Source organism: Corapipo altera, unplaced genomic scaffold, assembly GCF_003945725.1.
Source record: "Corapipo altera isolate COAL_440 unplaced genomic scaffold, ASM394572v1 50, whole genome shotgun sequence".
Taxonomy (NCBI): Eukaryota; Metazoa; Chordata; class Aves; order Passeriformes; family Pipridae; genus Corapipo; species Corapipo altera.
The window spans coordinates 13,642,758-13,667,573 of record NW_020884889.1 but is presented as its reverse complement, the minus strand read 5'-3'; the positions used below and the strand labels follow the sequence as shown (position 1 = coordinate 13,667,573).

Sequence of the window (24,816 nt, the reverse complement as noted above, 5' to 3'; positions counted from 1 at the left end):
TGCTTCATGAACTCCCTGTTTCAAAAGCTCCAGGCTGTGTACAGACAGAGGTTTGCAGTATTAGTCTGGCAACTGGGTAACAGGATGCAGAACATTTGCTGAGTGAGTAACTCTACGATTTCTATGAGTTTTCCAAAGGTGTGTCATTGTATTCTCAGTGTTGAAACTGCTTCCCACTGGGATCAAGTGTGATATGTGGGAGAGCAGTAGTGACACTGAAGGATAATAAATGCCCTATTATCACGTTTTACAAATGTCATATATCTGTGTGATTATTCTTTAGGACCTTGTGTGTGCCAGAGGCTCGGAAGTCGGAGTGAGAATACTGTGCTCAGAGAGGGGGTTTCTTGCCTTTTGCTTCTCCTCAAAAAGGCATAACAGAAGAGGAAGTGTAGAACAGCTGATGTGGTTTTGTGTCAGTTGACTGTAACTGATACCTAGCAGAGAAGACTATTAAAAAACACAGGGAAATCCTGCATCCTGCCCTGGTAGAAGCTCAAGATACTTGCCTTTGGTGACGTGCAGACTGAATCTACAATTTGTTTGGAGATTTTATTGAAGTTGTTGAGACTTTGAACCTTTCTGGCCCTGAATAGGTTGCACAGTTATATGACAAATCAGGGTGTTTTTTTCCCAAAGCCCATGTTGTTTATTGCAGCAGAAGTTCTTTGTCTGTTCTGCTTTGTTGCCCCAGCATTTTCCTTGAGCTGATGCATCAACGTGGCTTTTGGAGTCGGAAGCATAAAAAGGAACAGGCATAACTGAGTGAAGAGGAAGCTGCAGCAGCAGGGGGAAATTAGAGGGCAACAGTTTAATTTAGACTCCAAAAGGAAAATTACTGTTTGCTGCAGTGCAGAAAATGAGCATTTCTGTTTGCAATGATTAGCTGTAAACCTTTAAGAAAGTAAATAGTTGTGGGTTTTTTGCAAGTGGGAAAAAAAAAAAAATCACAAATCCTTTGAAAGCTACAGTGGGATTTGCTGCTCTCAAAATCATTAAGAAATGCTTCCCCAAAAATGGAACAACTTTAAATTAAACCTAAGACAGCAGAACCTGTATATTTTGTACTTGCTTTTTTTGACACCGTCATGGTGGAAGGATATAACCTGCCAAAGTAGGACCTCAGGACAAACTTGGCAGAACTGGTTTAATGCAATTCACTGTTTCAAATTTATTCCCCTATGGAGCAGAATTTCTTTAATATGATAGGTCTCTAAGGAGAATATCAAAACAACTCCTTGAGCAGGATTAGGCTGTTGGTCTGAAGTCTACAATTAATATTTTAGATAAGAAAGGAAACTTCATAAACCTTTCCTTGGAAAGAAGAGTATACTTGAATTATCGTTTCCTTGTAATAGTGTTGACAATCTGGTGCTTTTATCTAGTGTGTACTGTAACAATATTTAAGCAATTACTTGAATGCTAATGTTAGCAATAAACACCATGTGTCCTGTTTAATTTGCAATGTTATGACTACTACTCAGTTCATGGATAACGTGCAACAGTACCTTTGCAAAATAAGCATATGCCCAAGCTATTCAAAGCTGTAAGCAAAGATGCTTGTTGTGTTTCTGAGAAGTAGATTTTTAAGTTCCTAGTAGGTGAAAAAATGAGTAAGGTTTGTTAGGATAGGGGTCTATATTACAGGGTAGCTATGTGGTAAGACAAACTCAAAATTTCAGGTGCTTCCCAGACCTGTACATGAGTAAGTCTCTAAAATTTGGATACATGTGCAGAAGGTTCTGATTCCCAGGCTTTGAAAATGGGCTGAAAATACCACTACACCTGATTTACTCCTGGTTTCAGTCCAGATCTTAAAACCACGTGACAAGTCATAATACTTTTGTATTATGTTTGCTTCTGGTCCTCCCTGGATTGAGTAGGAGTGGAGGCATACACAGGGGTTTCTTGTCCTAAAATTTGTATTGAAAAGTATTCTTTTGCCTGAGGATTACATAAGGTCACATAGCACTTCTCAGTGGAGAGTCCCACTCTATAGTCTGTGTCCTTTTGGGCACAGTTCAAGTGACCAGTAATGCCTTTGAACTTCCAAAATAGTTGGAAGTTCAGCAACCCTTTGCCTCCGCTGTGCAAAATTAAAAAGTGTCCCATTTTTGTCACAGGAGATCTGTACCCTTACCTTGTATGAGTTACCAGTGAAGAAACTAAATACAGTGCAAGAGGTAAAGGTGCTCAACCTGCAGAGACACTGTCTTCAGGTTTGAGTTGTACAATCTGATACTAATTTAGAGCCCAGTCAGTGAACTGCTGACCATTTTCTAATATCCTCTGTTGGCTCTGGAATAAGGGTTTTGTAGGATCAGATTGTTAAAATCATTTGATTCTTGCTGATCATGAGATCTTAACCCTACTCATATTTCTTGAATTAAGCTGAGAGTCCTGTGGGAGCTTTGCCATGACCTCAATAGGAGTTTGAATTCAAAAACTCAGAGGCAAATAATAGATAATTCAGTTTGTGCCAAATTTATTCTTAATGCTCTGTAACTAAGGTGTGTTCTGGTAATCAGCAAATATCTATCCTTTTAGAAAGGAGTTATTTCAGAGAATCCATTTGGACTAGTGCATATTTCATTGGACTCTTCCAACAAAACCCTCACTTCCAAGTTTCTCTTTCTGTGAAGTTCCTCATGGTTTGTACCACGAAACCAACTGAATTCTCCCAGGAGATTGCACAGGGGCATCTGTGTGGTTTAGCAGCACGAGATGCACCATCCTGCTCTGATTTTTATAATCCAGTGTGTGAGTATTTTAGGTTTAGCTCTGAAAGCCCCATATAATTTATTTTTGCGCAGGAAACATAAACAGTAGAAACTGGGCATTTCTTTCATGTCTTTGGTCATAGTGCTTATTCAGAACTAGTCTTCTTACTTACTGCAGCTGTATCTGGGCATTTTCTTTAAACATACTGGGAAGGTGGTGTTGTTTCTATAGAGAGCTAGTATGGCCAAGATATTCTTGCATTTTAATTCAACTGAAACAGCAACAGAATTAAAAAAGAAAAGGCTTATTAAAATAAAATATGCTCATAAAAATATGCTCAAAATATGATGTGTCAAGTAAAAATTGTGCTAATAGTGTAAAAATAAGATAGTTGCCTGTCAGATGCTTTGGTTGAATTGGCAGCTGCAAAACAAATGGAGCTTGAGAGCCCCACCCTCCTCTCCCAATTGCCTGTTCTTGGTGCCTCCTTTGAGGACTTTTATCAAAGAACTTTTTACAGTGTTTTATCAATCTTTGACTTGCACCTTGAGTGCATCTGCAGCTTGTCCAGGTTCCCTGGATTAAATCACCAGCAATTCACAGTTGACTTCAGCAGCATGAGTCTTCCCTTCCATTCCCACTGCCACAGTTGCAGACGTGCATCCTCTTCCCAGCAGAGAGGAGCTGTTTTCTGCCTCACTCTGGGTCAGGACCAAATGAGAGACCCTTCATAATTTTTGTATATGGGAAATAACTTTGATTCTGTCTGTCTGAAGTCTTACTGTGGTTTGTAAAGCAATTAAGTAGGACTTAGGACACTTCTCCCAGACAGAACGGCCTTAGGACAGAAAAATGTACTGTATTACTCTGGATATTAGTGCTGTTGCCAGATTTGAGGGGTTTCATTTTATTATTGGTGCTGTGCCTATTTTGGGTGAAAGTGTACTGCAAATACACATAAAATGTGTACTACCCACATATAAAATATTTCTCTTCAGATATGGTTAGAAAAATGGGAGTCATTCAGCAAGACATTTACAAAATATATCAAACTACTTATATGGAAATGCTAATCAGAGTTTATATCCTGAAATACTCTGTACAGCTCGTGCAAAACATTATTGAAGGCCACTGTAAACAACACTGTTTTAGTTAAAAAGCTGTTTCAAAGATGAAAGATAGATTAAATGAGCTACAGCCTGTATGAGAAATTCCTCATGAGGAATTAATGGTAGAGCTTTTCATAATCTTTCATGCTTTGGCAAAAAATATTAGCACCATAAAAATTCTTCAGGGGGCAGAGTTGAGGTGGTAGCTGCAGAGTGATCAAAACATAAAAGAGGAACATTTTCCCTTTTCATGGAGAGGCCTCTTTCAAATCTGTCATATGATGGATTTGAAATGAAAGTTTAATGTGCTCGCAGTTTCTCAGACAGCCATCTTTCTACAGCTTCATTATTAATAACAATTTAATCTTAGCCAGCTCTTGCTTTTTTCTGAGCTCTTGATAATTCATTTATCTTATTTGTTTAGCATCAATCTAAGAAAAAATACCCAGATCATAAAGTTGAGGAAGTGTTCCACATTAATAAACCAACGTAAAACCAGTCTCCAATAAATTTTGCAGAAGTGTTTAATCCACAGTTGCTTGAATTAAAAAGTAACAAGTGTAAATAGTGTATAAATAGCAAGGAAACAGTGTGACTGGGTTTCATATTTAGCCTGTGTGCAATAGTGTGTGAGCCATAATTTTTCCTCACAGCCCTGTGTGAGTAATGATGAGGCTGTTTTCCTGGCTGATGTTGTATAAAATATTTTTCAGCTCATGTTTATGGTGCAGAGACTGTTTTGTGAGTGTGTCAGTGAAGCCTGAAAAGGTGGGAAGTTCTCCCCTGTGACTCAGTCCCTCCAGGTTTGTGTGGGTGCAGCTCTGCCTGTCCACTCAAATCCATAGAGTATTTTGGACAGGCAGAATTAGAAGTCTTAAACTTCACCCATCGAGGCTCTTCACAGGGACAAGTGGTCCAGGGCCTGTCCCATGTATTTCCTTGAAAGTAAACACTGTCATCAATATGGGCTTCTTTCTCATGGGTTCAGAGCTGGTGGTAGCAGCTGCTTTAATCCTTCACCTTTCTACATCTTACATTTTGTCCAGAACCGTAAAAAAAAAAAATTCTTACAGTGTAGGAAGAATGAAATGCAATAATATAAACTCTTGTAAATAAAATTGTTTACTTTTATACCCATTCTATTCAATTTCTACCTTGTTTTCCTTTAAAAGCAGATTTAATACTATTTAAATTTTTTCTTGCAGAAATTGGGATGCTAATAATAAAGACCAAACTAATTTAAATTTTAAATTTACAGATTGCACATGTGTTTTCCTATCCTTTGTTATGAAAAAGTAGGTTGCTGAGTCCTTTACCTCTGTCAGAGGTGTGACAGTACTGGTTTGGGGCAGGAATGATTCATAAATCCCATGTGACTGCAATTCAGATGTTTGTTAGTTATTAGATAATACATTAATGTTGCATACCCCTGTTTCTGCATAAGGCAAACCAGTGCAAGCTGACTTGAAATGACAGACAAACCTGAAAACTGGAGTGGGTTGGTGTTTGAAGACTGATGAAGTCACACTTTGTGTAATGAACCATTGCTCTTCCATCCATGAATAACAATGGTAAGGACATAGAAGAGACCTAAGTGTGATGGTATCCAAGCACTGTTTACAGATTTTATCACAAACCACAATGAAGTCATCTGCTATGAAAGATTTCAGCAATATTAAGTAAATTATATAGTTGGGTAGTCACCAGCAACCCTTCCTACAGAGGGGAAAAAAGACTTTGAATTTAAAACTTAAGACAAGGACACTGGCAGTGGCACTGTCCCTTCACACAGGATGTTCTGTCCTGTCCTGTGCTGGGTTGGCTTTGAGCCTGGAGAGCAGCTCAGTCTTTGGTAGGGTCCAAGGCAGAACTTGCTCTGTGCATGAAGATACTGATCTGTCCAATTCCCTGGATTTCATGGTGGCCATTTAACCCACATGTCTATATTTGCCTGCATCTTTGTCTGTAACTATGGAATTTTGACAATACAGGTTTTCTTTCCCCAAGGAGGTGGTCAAAGAGGAGTAGTGAAGTGGTTGATGTGCTTTCTGAAATGTGGCAGTAGTATTGCACTTAAAATCCCTTATTTATATACAAGAACAGTGATCCTTGCAGGGTGGTTCTCTTGCTGTCTTTTTCTATCCTAACATGATGTCCCTTTACACTGACATTCTGTGATGTTTTTCTCCACACGGTCACGCTGGTGTTCACTGAGAGGCCTGCAGCAAAAGCAGAAAGACTGCTTCTATTGATTAATGAAGTTAATTCAGATGTCTGGAATATGTACAAACAATTTAACTTTCTTCTCTAATGTGCGTTACTTTGGAATTAATGGCATAAATTTAATTTCCCATCATTTAGGCCATGCATGTAGACTTCTTAAGTTTTTCCCAGTAACATAAATAGTTGTGTGTAGTTTTGAGGGCATTTTAACTGAGTATCACAGTTGCTGGGGCACGGCCAGAAGAAACAGTCTCTGGAGTATCTGGATCCTTGACCCTAAATTTTTGTAAGTTCAAAGCTTGTACCTTGAATTTACATTTTAAAAAGTAAATTACCAAGCAATATACAACCAAGGGTATTAGCAAATTTTGTTGTCTGTTTTGAAGTCTGTATTTAAAAGCAAACTCTTTCATAATAAAATGGAAAATCTATGAGTTTAGAGAAAGGGTTGTGTCTTTCCAGTGTGCTTAAACAATGTCTGATGTGGTTTCAGCCTCAAGATATTACTATATTTTTAAATAATATATAACCAATATTGCATATAATTATGCACATATATGTGCAGGAGTTTCTGACCTTAAGGACTTAGTCACATAAACAGATACAGGAAGCAGAAGGAACAGAGGCACCTGAGTCGCTAAAGCAGTGACTTGCCCATGATAACAAAGGGAATGCACTGCCCAGCTGGATATTGGCTCCATATTTTATCCTTCTCTGACAAGTATCTGATTTGCAAGTCACTTTTCCTTATGCAAGAGAGCTCATCATTCCAAACTGTGCTGCAGATCAGGGCCCTGCAGATGTTCTGGCAAAAAAATCCTGTTCTGAAAGGGAAATGGAGGCACTGGCCAAACGGCTCCATGAAGAATAACTGGGATATTTTAGCAACTCAGGATACTCCCGTGTCCCTAAATTGTTTGGTGCTTCTACACTGTGTAATGTACTGATTTCCTGTGTCTGACTCAGTATTTTGTTCTCCCTAAATCACAAAATAATCAATTCAGTGGGAAGAAAGTGGAGGAACACCACTTTCTTGGCATCCGTGCGTGTTCAGCATGTGCCGCTGCCTCGCTGAGAGTCACAGGACCACCTGTGACCAGAGAAACTGTTGGAGAAGTTTTCCAAACTGTCTTTGATTCTCCTTTCTTTTCCTCCAGCATAAACATACAAAGTGTTCAGACAAAGCTTTCTAAGATTGCGTTGTGTTTGGGGTTTTCTTTTTCCACAACCACTAATCCAGTTGTTCTTTCCAACAGCTTCGTCCCTTGGCATTGGAGAATCCCTGGCAGTGTACTCTGCTCCTCTGGGGATTGGGTTGGGCACCAGAGTGTGAAGGTGATCTCCTCTGACCCAAGTCCTTGTGTTTGTGTCCCATCCCTGCAGCCCTGCGGAGCCGCTCGGGACGGTCCATCATCAACGGGAACTGGGCGATCGATCGGCCCGGGAGATACGAAGGTGGTGGGACAATGTTCACCTACAGGCGCCCAAACGAGATCTCCAGCACTGCAGGGGAGTCGTTTTTAGCAGATGGCCCAACAAATGAAGTCCTTGATGTCTATGTGAGTTAGTGTTTAGATTCATCTTCCTGATGGAAAAACAAAATGTTCGGTTCATTGTTAACATGCGACACTAGAATTACATTCAGTACCAATGCTTTGTTACTTTAAGTTTGAAACATTACTTCTGTTATTTTACACTTGTTTGCCATTGTTTCCATCTTGCTCCAGGTCATAGGAAATGTAAATCAAGCCTTTTTCCCTCAGAGTTAACTGATCCAGTAAACCCAATTTTACTTGTTCAGTAAAATAGATAAAACATATAAATGTCTGGGCCTTTTTCTTTTCTTTTTTTCTTTCCTTTTTTTTTTTTTTTTTGTGAACTGGATTTTCTCTGGATACTTTTCTATTGAAACAAAATTGTTTAATTGGAGCAAATAGTTTAATTTTATGGTGAACAAGCAAATACCTAAGCCAGACAAGACCTCTCACAGAGGGGTACCATCTCAGTTTTCTTTAAAAGAAACAATGCAGAAAACCTATAGAATGTAGGATTTGAAGCAGGACAGATTTAATATGAAACTGTGCTAGGAGACTATAGATAATAGCTATTTGAGAAAGGAAGAGAAAGGACAAATTGTATCCAAGAGGGAGAAATATTGAAAAAGCTTTGTACTTCAGATGGGACAGGTTTTTAGTTCATCATACTGAAGTAAAAAATATAACTGGAATTGATTGCAACTTATTCAAAGATAAATGGTATGTTCTTAGATCATACACTCCCACATAGTAAATCAATTTATTGAAAAAAACCAGTTCAGCTGATTATATGATTGTTTCATCCAGCTCTGGCTTTTTTGTTCTTGAGTGCAATATGGTTGGAAAATTGAGTGTCCTGGGTCATTTCATAGAAGAATTAATAGTAACTACCCTGATTACTAAGCTGGGAAAAGTTAAATGTTGGCAGAGTTATTCCCCATCTGCTATATGGTGCCTTAATAAAGCAGTGTCATAATTATGCTAACGTTAGAATCATTAAGGTTGGAAAAAACCTCTTAAGATCATCTGGTCCAACTGATCCAAACTTCTTTTCCCATTGATGGCAATGTACAACTGGCAAAAGCCTGGAAAAATAAGTGATTGGACTAGTTCTGCAATGTAGACTCTATGTTTTTAAAATCCATGTGTCATTGTGCAGTTACAGGGTTTGTGAGCTGAGGCTTGGCTGTAAGTTTTTATTGTCAGCTGATTGATGCCTAATATGTAATGACCCAGAGAGAAAAGGGTCAGGAAATGGATTAAACAGATATTTCCAAAGTAATACCATAAAAGAGCCTGAAGTTTAAATTTATGATAGTGTAATGTTTTAGTTTAGGCTTAGTCTCTTTGGTTTTTTTGGTTGGTTTTTTTTTTGCTTTTGCAGTGACTCTTAGAGGTTGACATGATGGGCACAGCTTTATCAGTTTGCTCTGTGGCTGCTGGTGTGAATTGCCACATCTAATTTGGCTGGACTCTTATCTGAGATGTTTCTTGTTCATATGAGGAATACTACAATTCATTATAAGATGATAGTTCACTGTCTTTTTTAATGTAGTGTGGGAAGATAAAGCTGGATAGTGCTAGATGAAAGAAAATCAATCATCAGCGTGACACAGCCTCTCTTATGGGTTTGAAATGTGTAGCCATGCAGATACAGATGTCTTTCTTCAGAGTTTGTCTTGCCTGAATCGTGCACTTCTCTTTTCATCCATACTCATGATCTTTATGCTCTGTGTAGCAGAATGAAGAGATTTGCAGATGGGAACTCCAAATGGCTTTCTGTCCTGTTTGCCTGAGATTGTGCTGTCTTTCTTGCACTCTGAAAATGGAGAGGAAAAAGCTCTCTGTTTTACAGGAGGTTATAACAGCAAGATAAAGAGATGCAAGTTCTGTCCAAGTGTGAAGTAAACGTTGCTACAAAGACTTAGGTCCACTAACTCAGAGCAAACTATTCTGTCATTGCAGGAATTTTCCTGCAGGAAAGCTGGGACAATATACTGATTAGGGACTTCAGCAGTTAAACTCTTTATTACACGTCTGTCAGTTGTTTTGAGAAATGTGATGGTAAAACCATATGAACAACTGGGAAGTTGCTCCTGGAACCATCTAAAGAGCAGGGTCCTGATTCTGGAAGGGGCTGAAGTCAGCTCGCAGTTCTTGGATCTCTCAGGACCAAACACAGAGGGTGTATTTTTTGGATAACAAAGTGACAGTGGAAGGACCAACCCTTACAAAAAAATACTACAGGCGGTGCATTATTTGATGGTTCAGAAAAGTGAGTGATCTCTGAGGGACAGGTTTTAGAGGAACAGCTATTATACTTGGCAAGGAAAAAGTGATTCTGACACAAGGAAAAACAAAGGTCTGAATCCCTAGTTGGTATTAATTGATATGATGAACTTAGTGAAGCCTTGAAGCATTAATTGTGCTCTGCTGGGTCATTAGGCCATTAGCATAGCATGACTTATTCTTTTAGGTCCATGCATTGTCAGAACCAAGGAGCTGGTGCAAGCTCCTTGCTTGGAGGTTTTTTGGGTTTGTTTGTTTTTTTAAAAAGGTACTTGGAGTGTAATCTGAGGCTTCTACCAGACTGGTCCCCACTGAGAGTTTGGGACTAAAGCATAAGTGTCATTAGAAGCAGTACTGAAGTAATCAAAGCAAAAGTAGTGCAATTAGCAGCTTATGATACCCCTGCATTCCTGGTGTGAGAATGCTCAGGCTCACAGCAACAACATGACAGAAGCCAGTTGGGTATGGAGTGTGCTACTGACAGCTTTAAAAAGCTGTTATAAAGTCAAAGCTTGCTCAGGTCCCATTCTGCCTCTCTGCTTAAACAAGCATCCCAAAGTAACAGCGACTGTCAGAGCCTGCCTGGTGTCAGCTCACGTGGGCCTGTGTAACAGTGCTCTGAAAACACTCGGCTTCACTTTCACATTTACCTTATAGATCCTGCCTGTGTTTCATAATGAGCACTTTGATAGAGCTGTGGCTTGCTGTAAAGCAGTGGGAGTCTGGCTGCACTTAGATTACACCTTCATTCAGCTGCAAATGAGCGTGGAAGGAAGCAGGAGGGTTGCACGGGCACTCTTCAGCTGCTGTAACAGGAACGTGGCCTTTGGAATGTGTTCCCTTCACCTTTGAGGAGCAGGGCTTATGGCCAGGGCAGCACAATGTCAGTAGTTTTAGCTGGGTGATTGCTGAGGCTCCAGGGAGTGCTGCTGAGGTATCTGCACAGTGTGGGAAGGAACACTTGGATTTGGGAGATGCACACGCAGAAGAACACGTGTGTGCTGTGTGCATGTGCTCTGTTCAAGTTCCACAGGTGGACCTTTAAAAGGTAGAAGGCCAAATGTGTCTATTGGGCGTTGTGGTATTTGTTTTTCTCTGCTTTGTTCCTCCCTTACTTTCATTTCCTCAGGCATCTGTCAAGCTCCTGCTCTCTGAGAATATTTTGTTGACCTCAGGACCGTCTCTTCTGCTGCTGAGGCCTGGTATGAGCCTCTGCTGCTCTCACTGCTGAGAGGCACAGCCATAGCTGGTGCAGCCACAGCCCACCTCAGCCCCAAGCATGGCAGTTTTATGTTCTTCAAAGAAGATTTAGACAAATAGTTTTTGTGCCATCATAAGCTGACTCAGTTTGCAAACACAGTAACTTGTATTTTCTTCCTTGCAAATAGTAACTTGTATTTTCTTCTTTACAAACACAGAGTAACTTGTGTTTCCTTCTTGTATTTTCTGGAGACAGTCATTAGCCACTGCTTCTATCATGACTGATGAAAAATGATGTTATGTAGCTGAGCAGTTCAAGTTGATATTTAAGTAGTAGTAACAAATGGAAGGACTCAATATATGGCTGTTTTTCTTTTTAGATGATACATCAGCAGCCTAACCCAGGTATCCATTACGAGTATATCATTCCAGGAGACAATGTCATTAGTCCTCAGCTGCTTGCTCACAGGAGGCCAGGTAAAATGCCACCATTTCCTATTATTTAACGCATTTTGTTACCCAATAAACTAATGGAGAAATTCATACCATTAAATTCAGTGTAAATGGTGCCATTGATGTGGGAGGGGCCCAGAATTTTACCCTACATGCTGAATGAGATGTCAGCATAGATTTAGTAACTTCAGTGAATTAATACAGGCAGGGATTATTTATACTTTAGCAGGGAATCTGCTCACAGATTTCTGCTTTCAGTAACAGTTCTGTTATTAAAATTTTAGCCATGGGTTTGGATGAGCTGGAGCATTGTAACCTTCTCTCAGAAATGAAATAAAACATGATTTTTCTTTTCAGAATGTGAGATAATTTGAAACAACTTTTCACAGTTTCTTTTTCTTCTCCCAACTGGAGAGGATCAAACAGAACAGTGTTTCGGTCCCAAGGCAGAATCTGGGCAGCCTGTGCTCCTGCCTGAGCTGTGGATGTGTGCTGTGTGTACTCTAGGAAGTCCTGAAGGACAGTAGAATATTTACAAGTGAATTTGGTCCTCGTTTTGCTGGTCGTGACTTGCCTTGACAAATTTCTAAGTCTGTTTGCAGCCTGTTTGTAATGAGGAGCAGCTGTGCTGGACCATGGGGAGGCACAGGATGCAGAGCATGGTACAAAACAAAAAAGCTTTGGGACATTTTGACACACTGGGTGCATTAACTCTGCAGTGTGTTTGGAGAGTCTTAATGTATTTGCAGACTGAGACTTGGTTATCTTAATTTAAAACAACACAGTCTTTGCAGGTCACTATTAGGAATTCTCTACATAGCAGATCAAAGCTGCTTCCAAATTTAATGAAACTCCAGTTCTGATTATTAGTGGATCAGAGCATAGACTGATGTTTGCATGTGAGGCTCATTATTTTCCTTTTCTGTTATGTGTCCATCATCAGGGGAGCCGTTGAATGGTCAGTTGGGAATGTCAGAAGGTGCAAGTCATGAGGATGAGGATTTGCACAGAGAGACAGACATTCTCACTGGACAGTCAGCTGGAACTTTTCCAGTAATTCAGCCAGGAAGATTTCCTTCTCATCAGCCAGAAAACCAGGTGCCTGCTATGCAACAGCCAAGGCAAAACCGAGAACACAACTGGAAACAGGTTGGAAAAACTGAGTGCACTACCACCTGTGGGAAAGGTGAGTGCTTTGTACACCAGGCACAGAAAAGAGATGGCTCCTGGGAGAGTTCCAGCATTTCAAAGGCAAAATGACAAATATGAAATCTGCAAAGGAAAGCATTCCAGGAAAGGGAGGAAAGCATTCCAGGAAGTTTGTGGGAAGAAGTGTAAACTGCGTATCTGCAGTTGAATAGCATTCCACTGGTGTTTATTTCATTCTGTGCAAGAAAGTTAGGTCTAACCTAAGCAAAATCTAGCATTTTCAGTTCAAAGTTAATTTTCCCGTTTGTGGTTTCTTTCTCAGCCTAATCCTGAGTTTCTGCACTAATCAGGCTCCAATACCAATAAATAATTAGTCTTTTGGAGTTATTTGCTGTAGAATAGCCCAAAACTACTAAAATCACCCAATTTTTAAGTCAGTGGGTCTGGCTTCAAGTGGTTGAACTGGCAGTTGTTGGTTGTACCTTGACCACTTCTCCTTGGCTGGGTTAATGTACTTTAACTTTTTGTTTACCAAATACAAGCTCACATGTTGGCTCTTTGCACTAATAGTAGAGTTCTGTCTTTCTGCTCTGGCATGAAAGTTACTTAAAGACTGAGCATTAAATATGAAGAGTAGTCATTTTTGGTGATGTTTAACCTGTAAGCTTTGCCTGATGGATCTTTGCAAAATCCAGGTAAAGTGGATGATGTTCTCCTGTATTTACTCTCCACGTAACTGAAGTCAGGAGGCCCAGTCTCTTTCCAGAAGCACGACAGAATAACTGCTAGTTTCTTCCTCCTGCCAAGCCTGTATTGTGGCCTCTTGGCTGCATGTTTTTTGAATTGCCTAAATACTTAATGTTTGTACTCTCTGTACTGTAAAGATGTCATGCAGACCCAGGAACATGTTTTCTCAGCCTTTCCTACAGTGCTGTGCTATACTTTCTATATACTAAATACTTCCCATAGTATTACAATGTAAACAGTACAGCATTCAGCTCTTACATTTGGAAATTTGGGATAAAGTCTGTATTTCCTGTTGTTAGGTTCTGCTTTTCCTTTCTACATCAGTGGAGGATGCTACTGTTAGAACTGCAGAGTCTTTTGCAATCCTTCACCTAATTTTCTTCTCCATTTCAGGATCACAGTACCCAATTTTCCACTGTGTCAACAGAATCACTCATGAGGAGGTCCCTGAGGGTTACTGTGACAGCAGTACCAAACCCATCCCAGAAGAGGAGGCCTGCAACCTCTTCCCATGTCCAGCTTTGTAAGATATTACAATTTATGTCAAGTGAAATAAGGCAGTGCCGTTGAGGTTTTGCCTGTGAAAGAGGCAATTCTGAGCAGGAAACTAGTTTGATCTTCTAAGTACTCTACCCTTGTGTCATAAAGTGTAGTGGATTTTTTTCCTTAGTTGTTGTTGGCCTTCTTCCCCTTCACAGGGAGAATAGTGTTCGGAGTAGGCAAGAGGGAAGTTGGCAAAAGTAAGTGTAGCAGTTCCTCAAAATGTGTGTGATTGTTCAGGCAGGCACAGGCTACATGGTCTCTGTGGGTACATCTTTTTTCAAGTGGGAGGTTTCTGCACATACCTGTCTAAAGAAGAGGCTCTCTGGGTTCTATCACTCCACATTAGATCCAGGTGCTGCAGTGGCCACCTTTTCATTCCATGGTGTCGTGTTTAAAGATGAGACAGTGCTCACAGCAGGTCCCTGGTAAATACCCCCTCTCTTTGAATTGGGTAGTTCTTCAGCTCCATGACTGGATTCTGAAGTGGTGGCCCTTGTTTCCAGCACACTAGTCCAGCTCTGCAGTGATTTCCTTCTGAAATGACACTGTGCATTGCAATTGGCTAAGCAACAGGTTTTAAATAGTCAATAATGAAAAATAAAAATATCACCCCCCACCCAAAAGGACAATTCATTCAGGGAGCATACCAAGAAAAGTGTTAAACCCAGTTGCCATTGTAGCAACGTTGTTTTAGGTCAATTTTCCATCTCTCTGGTGGTTACACTCCTCAGTTCTCTTCTGAGCAGCAGAATCTCCTTATCCCATGGAGATTTCCAGTGGTGTTAAGTGCTGTTACAGTGTCAGAGATGGCTGAAAGCAATTTCCTGGTGTGTATTAGATACTCAGGAATTTCTGAAGCCGTTTACGTGGAGCCATCTTCTCTTACCAAAAGCTTTTTCTTTCTAACAACTCATATTAATTCAGGATAATGTCAAGAATATAAACAAAGAAATTTAAATATTTAAATACAAATATTTTGCTTGTTCTCCACAAGAGTTCTGAAAAAAAAATACGTGAACAGTTCAGATACTTCCCTTATTTGTGTCTGTCTCCATGCTTGAAATGAACACTGAAAGGGGAAAATGACATATTTGTACAAAGGTGACAAAAGAAATACAATGAAATCTTGGAATGAGAAGAATATATCTAGGGATTTTTTTCATCTCTAAAATGAATTGTATTTATTCATTGCTTATCATTTGCTATTTCAGTTTTACTGATGAATGAATGCCTGGATGCATTGCATAACTTTTGTGTTACTGCCATTTTTTAGAGTTTTTGCTGCAGAAAACCTTTACACTGTACATTTTAAACTTTTGGGAAGTGTCATTTGAGCAGTAATATATGTTATAGGTAGAATCTTTAAAAAACCAAACAGCTATTAGAGGCTTAAGTAATGTTTGTAATATGTCTTGAGGCCATAAATTGGGCCATCTGTATCCATGGCTATTATTATGAACCACTGCAGGTGGATTGTGTGTACAAATGTATAATGTTGTCTCATAAGAGGTTGTTTTTTAGGGGTTTAAGTGCTATTTTATAGGATTCTGTGCCAGCATCAGAATCATGTCATTTAAGTTCTGTTAGGATTCAGTATTAGAGAATTCTTTGCTGAAAAGAGGATGTCCCCTTTTTTATTTTTTCCTTCAGCTGGGACATAGGGGAGTGGTCTGAGTGCAGCAAAACCTGCGGCCTGGGGATGCAGCACCGCCAGATCTTGTGCCGGCAAATCTACGCCAACCGCACCCTGACGGTGCAGCAGTACCGGTGCCACCACCTGGAGAAACCTGAGACCACCAGCACCTGCCAGCTGAAGATCTGCAGTGAGTGGCAGATCAGGACAGAGTGGACCTCAGTAAGTATGATTGACTCATTCGGGGCGTAAAACCTCAGAAAAGAATAAGAATTTTCTTCCAGGTGTCACTAATCAAACGTGAATTTTGGTTTTGTTTAAAACGGGGAAGTGGAATGTTGAAGGCCTTGGGAATAAGTAAATCTTAGTTCAGTAAACCCCTGCTTCACTATGACCATTAAAGTTTCCTCACCAGAAAGAAGATAAAAACCACAAACCATGCAGATGTGTCTGTACAGACATACACAAGCTTTCCAAGCAATGTTTTTTTTACATGCTGTGTGAGTAGGAGGGTCCTGAGAGGGTTGCATGAGGTGACAAACCTATTGCTCTTTCTCACAGCATGTAAGGCTTAGCTCCAGGAGTTATTTAACATCACATATGTATTTAGGATAAAGGCAGTAGTCGCTGTTACTGTAGTTGGTTTGAAGCCATGCCAAGACTTTTAGATAAACATGGATGATACAGTTTTGAGATTTAACTTTTCAGTGTTGCTTACAACAGGTTTGGTCAAGCTGACAACCCTCCCAATTATTTTCATGGCCATGGTGTGAAAGAGAGAATATCCTGCTGTATTAAGTGAAGTGTTACACAAATCTCTCAGTATTCCATGAAACAAAGCAAAAAACTTTTAGAGTTGCTGAATTACGTAGGTGGATAGACCACAAAAAATTCTAGCTTAAACCCTCAAACTAAACCTACTTTTTTCTCTCTCCTGAAGTGCTTCCTTGCTCCTGCTTCCCCCAGCCTGTGCATCAGGCATCAGATACCCAGAGATACCAGGTGTCAGGCAGAGATACCCAGAGCTGTCAATGTTCTCTGAGGCTGGAGAAAAGAAAGCAGGAGGAGAAGGCCTCAACTTGGAAGTGGGATTCAGGAGTTGTGTTTCTTTGCATTTCTCTTGCTTCATATCTGCTTATAGGTCAAGATCAAAATGATGCAGAGTATGTCAGCCTGCTACTTAAATATCAGCAGTTCATTTTGATAAGTGCAGTGTGACCTGTTGAAGATGGGGTTTCATTTTATGTTTTCCAAATGTATCAGCATGATACACTGTAGAATACCACAGACTGAGCATATGATTTAATACGACTGATGTGCTTTTATTCCCTACTCCTGGCAATCTAGAATAGTTCTGCATCTCTTGCCTTAGCAGGAATGAATGAGCTGGATGTTCCCAGCTCCCTGATAAGCCACTGCTCAGAGTCCTGATGCACCTCCCTTTTGTTGCAGTGCTCAGTGCCTTGTGGAGTGGGGCAGAGGACTCGGGATGTGAAGTGTGTCAGCAACCTTGGGGACGTTGTTGATGACGAGGAGTGTAACATGAAGCTGCGGCCAAATGACATTGAGAACTGTGACATGGGCCCCTGTGCCAAGAGCTGGTTCCTCACAGACTGGAGTGACAGGGTAAGGCTTCTCATCATCTTGTGCTACCAAATCTTCTAAAACTTAGGGGCATCAGAATTAATGTATATCTGTACAACCATAAAAGGAGTAATCTTATTTTCCATATTTATCCTTGATCTGTTGAACAGGCAAAAGCAAACAAAAACATAATGATCCCAAGGGCATCTCGAGTTTGTGTTAAGATACAAGAATGCACAGAAAGGGCATGTGGGTATATGGCCAAACATCTGGATTTAGAACTGGCTCTGAGTCTGAACTTCCCAAAATATTGAGTGTGCTGAGATTTATTATTCTACCCTGCTTAGCCCTGAGACTCAAGATTCAAACTCTTAAAATTCAAACTCTTTCACTCTTTTTTTAAGGGATACAGATTTGAGGCCTGATGTCTGGGTTTAAGTTCAAGCCATAAAACAATTATCTTCTAGCTGTGAAAAGAGGGGAACAACTTCCTAAACTCAGGCAAGCTTGATTCAGGCTCTTGTGCTTTGTGAACAAGGGGGGTTCTTTATTCCAATGAGTCTCTGCATGAAAGCAACAAACCCAGTGGTGATTGACCTTGTTTTGTGATTGGGCTCAGAGTTGTTGTTGTTCAGTGGTGATATTTATATGCTATCATTAAAAGGCTCACAAACACGGACTAGGAAAAGCTGGGTATTTTGGTCTCTAGTGGATGCTTGCCTATCCACTTCATCTGGAGACAAGCTGAGCCTTCAGTCTGTAAACTCCTGGTTGCGTCTCCCTTTTTTTTGACAGACAAATATTGTAATTTCTCACTGAAGCTGTAAGATTCCATCTATAACTTAAAGATTTCATGGTTTAGATTGTTTCACAGCAGTACCTCTGAAAGCTGGGAATGTCAGGCTCATGGACTGAGCATTAGTTTGGACACTCAAGAAGATTTTGCACATGGTTTAGATGCAGAGATGGAACGGGAACTTCAAAAGTAGAACAGGTAGCTGATAATTAAATCACATAATTAAAAAGGCTGATAGACTCTTGTTATAATCAAAGGCCTGCAAAATTTTCAGCCTCTAGACAACTCAAATAGCTTTTATAAAGAAAACAAAAATATAGACTAATAAATCTGTGCTGTTGTCACTTTTTTTCCAGCGTACACTCTGGCATAGTATGGGCAGAAAGTTACCAGGTGAAGTATAGGTGTATTAGTGCAAAGGGCAAAGATTTTGCTGTAGGGGAAGTGGCAGTGCCTTTTTTTTTAGGTAATATTTTACAGGTAAGAGAGAAAAATGCATTCTACCCTCAAAGACATCTTTCTTGAAAAAGCTGGCCCAGCTGCTATCAGCTACTGGTTCCACCACACAAAGCACAGTCATTCCAGTGAAGGTTCTACCACTATTTGCTTCATTTTTCTACACTAATATTCTGCCCTCTGCAGAATTAAAAGCAGCTTTTGACCTGAAGGTCATAACTGTAGAATGTTATTATGCTTATTTATATGTGTTGAATAGAAGTGAAGCAGGTAATGTGGAAAATGTTGGAGTTTTTTTTCTTACCACAAACATTTTAGGGCCAGAGAGCAAAGAATGGATTTTGTTACCTTCTCAGTTTATATAAGTGTACAGATTCATTTCTTCCAAATGCTTGCTACTGTAGTTGGCATTGTTCACCACCACTTCTGCCAGCAGTGGGTTTGGATTCACAAAGAGGATGTAAGGAACAGCTTATTTCAGGAAAAAAAGTAGATTTGAGCTGGGATATGCAGGATCTTCTAAGATTCACACATACCTCATAACTGGGGTGCTCAGAGGAGCCCAGTGGCAGTGATTCCAGTGGAAGTCAGTGGAATAAAGGAGTAGTCAATAGCTTTGCAAAGTCAGGCCTTTGGCATTAGCTTTCTTATTTTACCACAAAAGGACTGGTTTTTAGGGTCAGAAGTCTCTCTTTCTTTGTAGAAGAATGTGTTCCTCTTGAAAGACAAGAGGAGAGAATCCTGTCACAGAATGGAAATGGGCATTCCCAGGTGTATGGACTTTGCGTGTGTAATTTCCCCAAACAATTCTTTAAGAAGTGCTTTAAGCCAAGCCACACTCCAGCAATAAGCACAGATCAGCGATGGGCAGCCACAAATGGTTCAGATAAGCAGCCAAAAGTTCAAATGCTTTAAAAAAGCTTGTTCAAACCTCTTGAGTCTGCAAAACTGTGGTGGAAATCTCACAAGAACAGACCTTCTTTGTGAGATTTATTACATGCCTACTTCAAGTCCCAGCTGGAAATACCACAGAACAGTCTTTCCCATTGTATTTTGACATTTCAGCCGTGGCTGGAAATAAGAGGTAAAAGAACTTATCCTAACTTTTGAGAACGTTGGAACTTTGAAATGGTTGAGTTCAAACTTGGTTACAGCCCTAAGAGAAGGCCTGGTCTGTACTTTCCTGAACCCACTTTGCAAACACTTAATGTGTACTGTTGCACATGCAGCAAGCAGAGATTTCCAGAAGGCTGTCAGAGATCAGTTAAACACGTCCTTTCTCTTTCAGCAAGGGATGTATCAAACCTCCGTGTCCAGATTTATGTGATGCATGGGGCATTACAATATAGCCTTAGTTAATTAGTGAAACATCGAGAAAAATCACAGGAACATAAAAATTACAGTTGTCTCTGCTGCCAACAGATGTTAAATTTCAGGATTTGATAACTGTGGTACATATGTGTGCAGAATTTGACAAGGATATTCTTTAACAGTGTTTTAAAAATAGAGCGAGATCTAATTTAGGGATGCTGGAAAGATTTTGGGGTTTCTTATTTTACTGAAACCTTGCAAAGTTTTAATTTAATGAAAAAAATCATGCTAGTTACCTTTATTTTCATTGATAGTTTCTGTGGTTCTGAATTGGAAGATTATGTCATTAAATTTCCCTGAATGTAACTTTGGCAATATAACATATGTGCACTTAAAACCCTGCAGAGCACATACAAATTTGTGTGTAAGAGTTGTGTTTCCTTCTCAGGGTGGTCTGTTTGTGGCTTTGCTCTGTAAATAACACTTGGCTGCCTTCTTGCCATGTTCTCCACTCCTGTTTTCCCACAATGTATTTATGTATTTTATGGCCACCTGTTTCCCCCCGTGGCATCGACCTTCTTGGATTCAGTTTCTGCACACACTGATTCTTTATATATGTAATTAAAAACCCCTCCATGTTCCTGAAACAATACAGTTCTTGATCTGTGTTATTTTGACAAACAGGTATCAAAGTCCATTGTGTGTGTATTACACACACACTCTTTTACCTGCAAAGCTTATGACATGTGGCCACACTGGTGAAACATGCAAAGGAAGGAGGGAAAGCAATTCATCCTCAGGAAACAAACACTTCTTTTCTGAAAAGTATATACTCTGTCATTTGTTTGTGACCATGTATCGATATCCCCCAGGTTCAGTCTTGAGAGAAATAGAAATTTTTACCCATTTCAATGGGAAAGATTGCAGGTTAAAAGTCTGGAATAGCAAAGTGAGACCAATCTTATTTGTCTGTGCCTGTCTTTACATTTATTGCTCTACCTTGAGTATAAATAAGAGAATTAACTTAAGTTTCGTGGCTTTGACTTCTGCATGATCTTTAACCTCTTTTGCCTATAGAGGGTCTGGACAAACTTTTGTGATATTTTTATGTGCGTTTTTAGAAGGATGGCTTCCTGTCTGCTAATTCTCCAAAGATGTCACACTGCATTAAAACAGCACAGCTCCACCAACCAGCATCCATTAATCAGTAGAGTAAATCTGGTGAACCTTACTGAACTCAGCAGCAGAATGGAATTGATGGGAGCAGATGAGATTCTTGCAAACATTTCACTTGACTGATTCTTTGACAGCTCTAATTGCTGGAAAGTTTACTTCTCCTGTGGGTCAGAAGTGGGAAACTGCATTCTCCTGATTTACAGCAATGGGAGGCTCACCAGTGTTTCCTTCCAGCTTCCAACTGAAGCATTCCCCTCTCGCGTTTTTGTTTATTCCTCATTGCCATCTCCTCTGTTCATTTGTTTCTCGTTTTATGTTTACAGCCTACTTAGAAAAGAAGCCAAAATACAAACAATTCTTAGATGTTAATGAGATTCTGTGGCCAAAATAAAACCTTGGGAAGAAAGAAAAAATGCTGCACATCAGGGAGCATAATCAAAACAAACCAAACACATGCTCTGGATTTCACTCTTCATTAAAAGGAGTAATGGCAATGCTTCTGTAATAATCTGCCATAAGAGAACTGTAGCGAAAAGAGAACTTCATAAAACTCAGTGCTTTATTCCTCACAATTCTAAAACATTGCCTAACAGGTTTGAGTGGGTTTGCTGAAGAGTCGGATGAGGAACCACCAATGAATACTGTACCTTACACTCTTCTTTCACTATTTTTTATTTAATTCTGGGTAGTTCACTTAAAATCTCCTGAATCCTGGGGGGGAAAAAAGAAAAAAAAACAGGGGAAAAAATTACCATGGAGCTTGTGCAAGAGTTCATTATTTTTTATTACCACTGTTTATTTGGTTTCAGTATAAAATCAAAACAAGATAAAATAGCCCTTTTCATTGATTTCATGTGGAAATCATATGGAAATAGAAGGTTTGCATTCTTTATGTATGAATATGTAACACACTTCATAACTTGCGATGAAACACAGCCAGGAGAGTTGTGATAGAAGGGGGGCCAAGACCTGCAGAGATTTGTGTTTCCTTCTCTAGAGCTGATCTGGCTGTGCCACAGTTCAGCTGCTCCACGAGATCAGCAGATCAAGCCTGCAGGGCAGGAGGAGCCTTCCCTGTGTCCCAGGGAGGTTGGCAGGACGGGGGAGGTTGGCAGGACAGGACAGGCTCACGAGTGGCGGGCAGGGCCAAACCAGGCCGGGCTATCAGGCACCATCACAGGGATGAGGCAGGGCCAAGGGAAAGCTGGAAGTCAGTGCAGTGACAGTCACTGGGGTCAGACACAGCCCAGGGATCCTGGGGCAGGTCTGTGGGAATGGGGCAGTGCCAGGGTCGAGCTGGGAAGTGAGTCCAAGGGTGAGGGATCACTGAACCCCAGGCTGTGGCTGGGAAAAGGCACATCTCTGAGGAGGGACCAGAGCTGAGGTTAAATGGAGACCCCGGGCCATGAGCAGGGTGTGGGTGGAGGCCCCAGGAGAGGCAGCTTTGGTGCACTCAAGCCCTGAGAAGTCTTTACAGCTCTCAAGGCAAGTAATATTTATTATATGAGCCAGAGTAGTGAGGAAGTCTGTTCTGTTCCCTCACGTTAACTACTCCTGAGAGCATCAGTATTGTGTGAGTACCAACAGTGTAACCTACTGCATATAAAGAAAGTAACTGTGTATGTAAAAGCAATCATGATCCAGCTGAAAGACTAAGACTGTATTTCAAAATGTTTGTTCCCTTGGAAGGCTGCCATGCGAGACCGATCCAGCACCTACTGTGTGCATAGATGCACTCTGAAGGGAAACAGGTCAAATCTCGGTATCAGAAAATGCTTTGGCAATACAGGAGGATATTTCTTGCTACAACACACCCCTTTCTTTTTCGTTTTTTAAGAAATCAAGGCAGCTCTCAGTGGTTTTACATCCTTTGAAAATCTGCCCCAGTCTTGGAACTGTGGCAGAAGTGAGCTTCTGAAACACAAGTCTGAGTTAATTATTGGGAAAACAAAGGTTTCATAATCTGTCTAAAATCCCTTCTGAAATGTGTTTTCTCAGAGTAGGTCAAATAATGCTAAGGAGTTTCATAAATGTATTGGAAATGTGGATCTTCATTTTTATTTTTTGCAGCAGTGTAACATCAGGAGGATGACTGATAAAAATCTTTACTGTCTTGTGGGAAATAATTAAGATGGTGAAGGTTAAAGTGTGGTACACAGAAATCCTACACAAATGGGAATGTTTTACTCAAACTCAATTGGTTGTTATTTAAAAATTTAATTAATGCCAGCAGTGATGCTGAGACCTGAGTGAAAGGGCTCTAGAGGTCCAGGAGAATTCCTGCTGCCACTCTCCTGTGGTCTGTTGCCCCATTTGAGTGTAATGAGTGGGGCTGGCACACTGGTGATGGGCAACTGGCACTGTTTAAGAGGATTTTTTTGCTATACCCATGTCTTGTAGCTCTGACAAAAATCCAGGCTTCCACTTGCAGTTTTCCAAGTTTGCAGGAACTAGCCTTATTTTCCTGGACTGCTGTTCAGTTGTTTTCTGACAACTATCAGAGCCCTGAGTGAGGGGGGTTTATTTTTAGTTTTTAATGGGTATGGAAAGCTTCTGAAATTGAACTCATGAGGGAAGGACCTCAGGAAGAGGAAAAATGGCAGACTCCTTAAAACACAGACAGAGGTTTCTGAGGAATTTGTGCCAATTAAAACAAGACTGTGAAACAAAATATCTTTAATAATAGGACCAGAATAAAGTTGCAGCTTGTGAAAGTTCCTCATGTTTCACAATGTTAGGTTATGGCAGTTGCTATGTATTAATGCAACAAATCAATGGCACCAAATTGAAAGTAGTGGGTGTGTCAGTTGTGAAAACCAAAGGGGAGGATTCATTATCCAAACTCTCCCTACTCCCTGCCTTGCACTTTGGAAATCCATGGCTTTCACATAGAAGATTTTTACTGAAAAGAAGAAAAAAAAAAAAACATAAAAAACCCCAAATACATAACATGAAACACTCAGGTTGAAGTTTGCTTTGTAAATTCTTAGAGGGCAGTTAATCTGTAGTAAAATATTGCAGCAGAGGGTAGGACAACCCTATACCTTCCCATTTGGTATTTCCTTTGTTATTTGATATGTAAGCCTAGTTCCTACATAATCACTTAAAAGGTAAGACTGTGGAGGTTTTCTGGATGACTTTATAGGCTAAACTTGTTCCCAGCTCTGGTTTGCAAAGCAGAAAAGCAAATTAGGTTGTCAAATGAAAATTAGTTAGAAATAAGAAAAGTATTTACAGAGTATATATCTGGTTCTCTGTGCTTAATGTGATTGAATATACTTGCCAAGGATGAAAGGTGAGCAGCCACAAGATGTGTTTCTGCACAGTAATTTGAGTGGTGGCCATCGTGTGGGGCTCAGCAAAGCCACATTACCTGAGAGAGGGCTGTTTGACATGGGTGCAGTTTAGTCTCAGTTTATATAAACAGGAAAGTGGTCACTACTGGCACATTTACATCACTCTTGTGTTTTCAAGGTTTTGCCACTTTACTTTGAAAAGGCCTCCTTAGCCATGAAATCTGGTTTGCTGAGGAGGTAGGTCTGTTTTACATATCTGGGTGAAAGTGGACTATTTCACAGAATCACCAACAAAAAGGGTTAATTATGTTACTTATAGCCATCATTTAGGCAAAGTTTAATTACTTGATCTTGCAGATGAAGGAAGAAACCTGAATTTCTAGTTTTTTCAAAACTGTACTTTGTTAAAAAATTTGCTTTACAGAGTTGAATCACTTGTTGGTTTTGTAGGCATTCCATTTCAGTAAAGCTTTGCTATCCTGTTTGAACATCTTGTGAAAGGAATCAACTTGCTGATAGGAAAAACATTTTTCTGTTCTGTATCTGTGAAATAAATGTAACATGACTAGATGTTTCACACAGGTTACCAGTGTTG

At 40.1% G+C, this 24,816-nt stretch overlaps 1 protein-coding gene across 1 annotated transcript in view; it reads left to right on the top strand.

Moving 5' to 3' along the window:
• THSD4 (thrombospondin type 1 domain containing 4) overlaps positions 1–24,816 on the top strand; it is a 97,784-nt gene that overhangs the window by 64,051 nt on the left and 8,917 nt on the right. The window contains exons 3-8 of the mRNA XM_027644520.1: positions 7,437–7,612; positions 11,458–11,554; positions 12,474–12,716; positions 13,820–13,949; positions 15,620–15,824; positions 17,055–17,228. Of these exons, the coding sequence (XP_027500321.1) occupies positions 7,437–7,612; positions 11,458–11,554; positions 12,474–12,716; positions 13,820–13,949; positions 15,620–15,824; positions 17,055–17,228 (1,025 nt within the window). The remainder of the gene's footprint in view (positions 1–7,436; positions 7,613–11,457; positions 11,555–12,473; positions 12,717–13,819; positions 13,950–15,619; positions 15,825–17,054; positions 17,229–24,816) is intronic.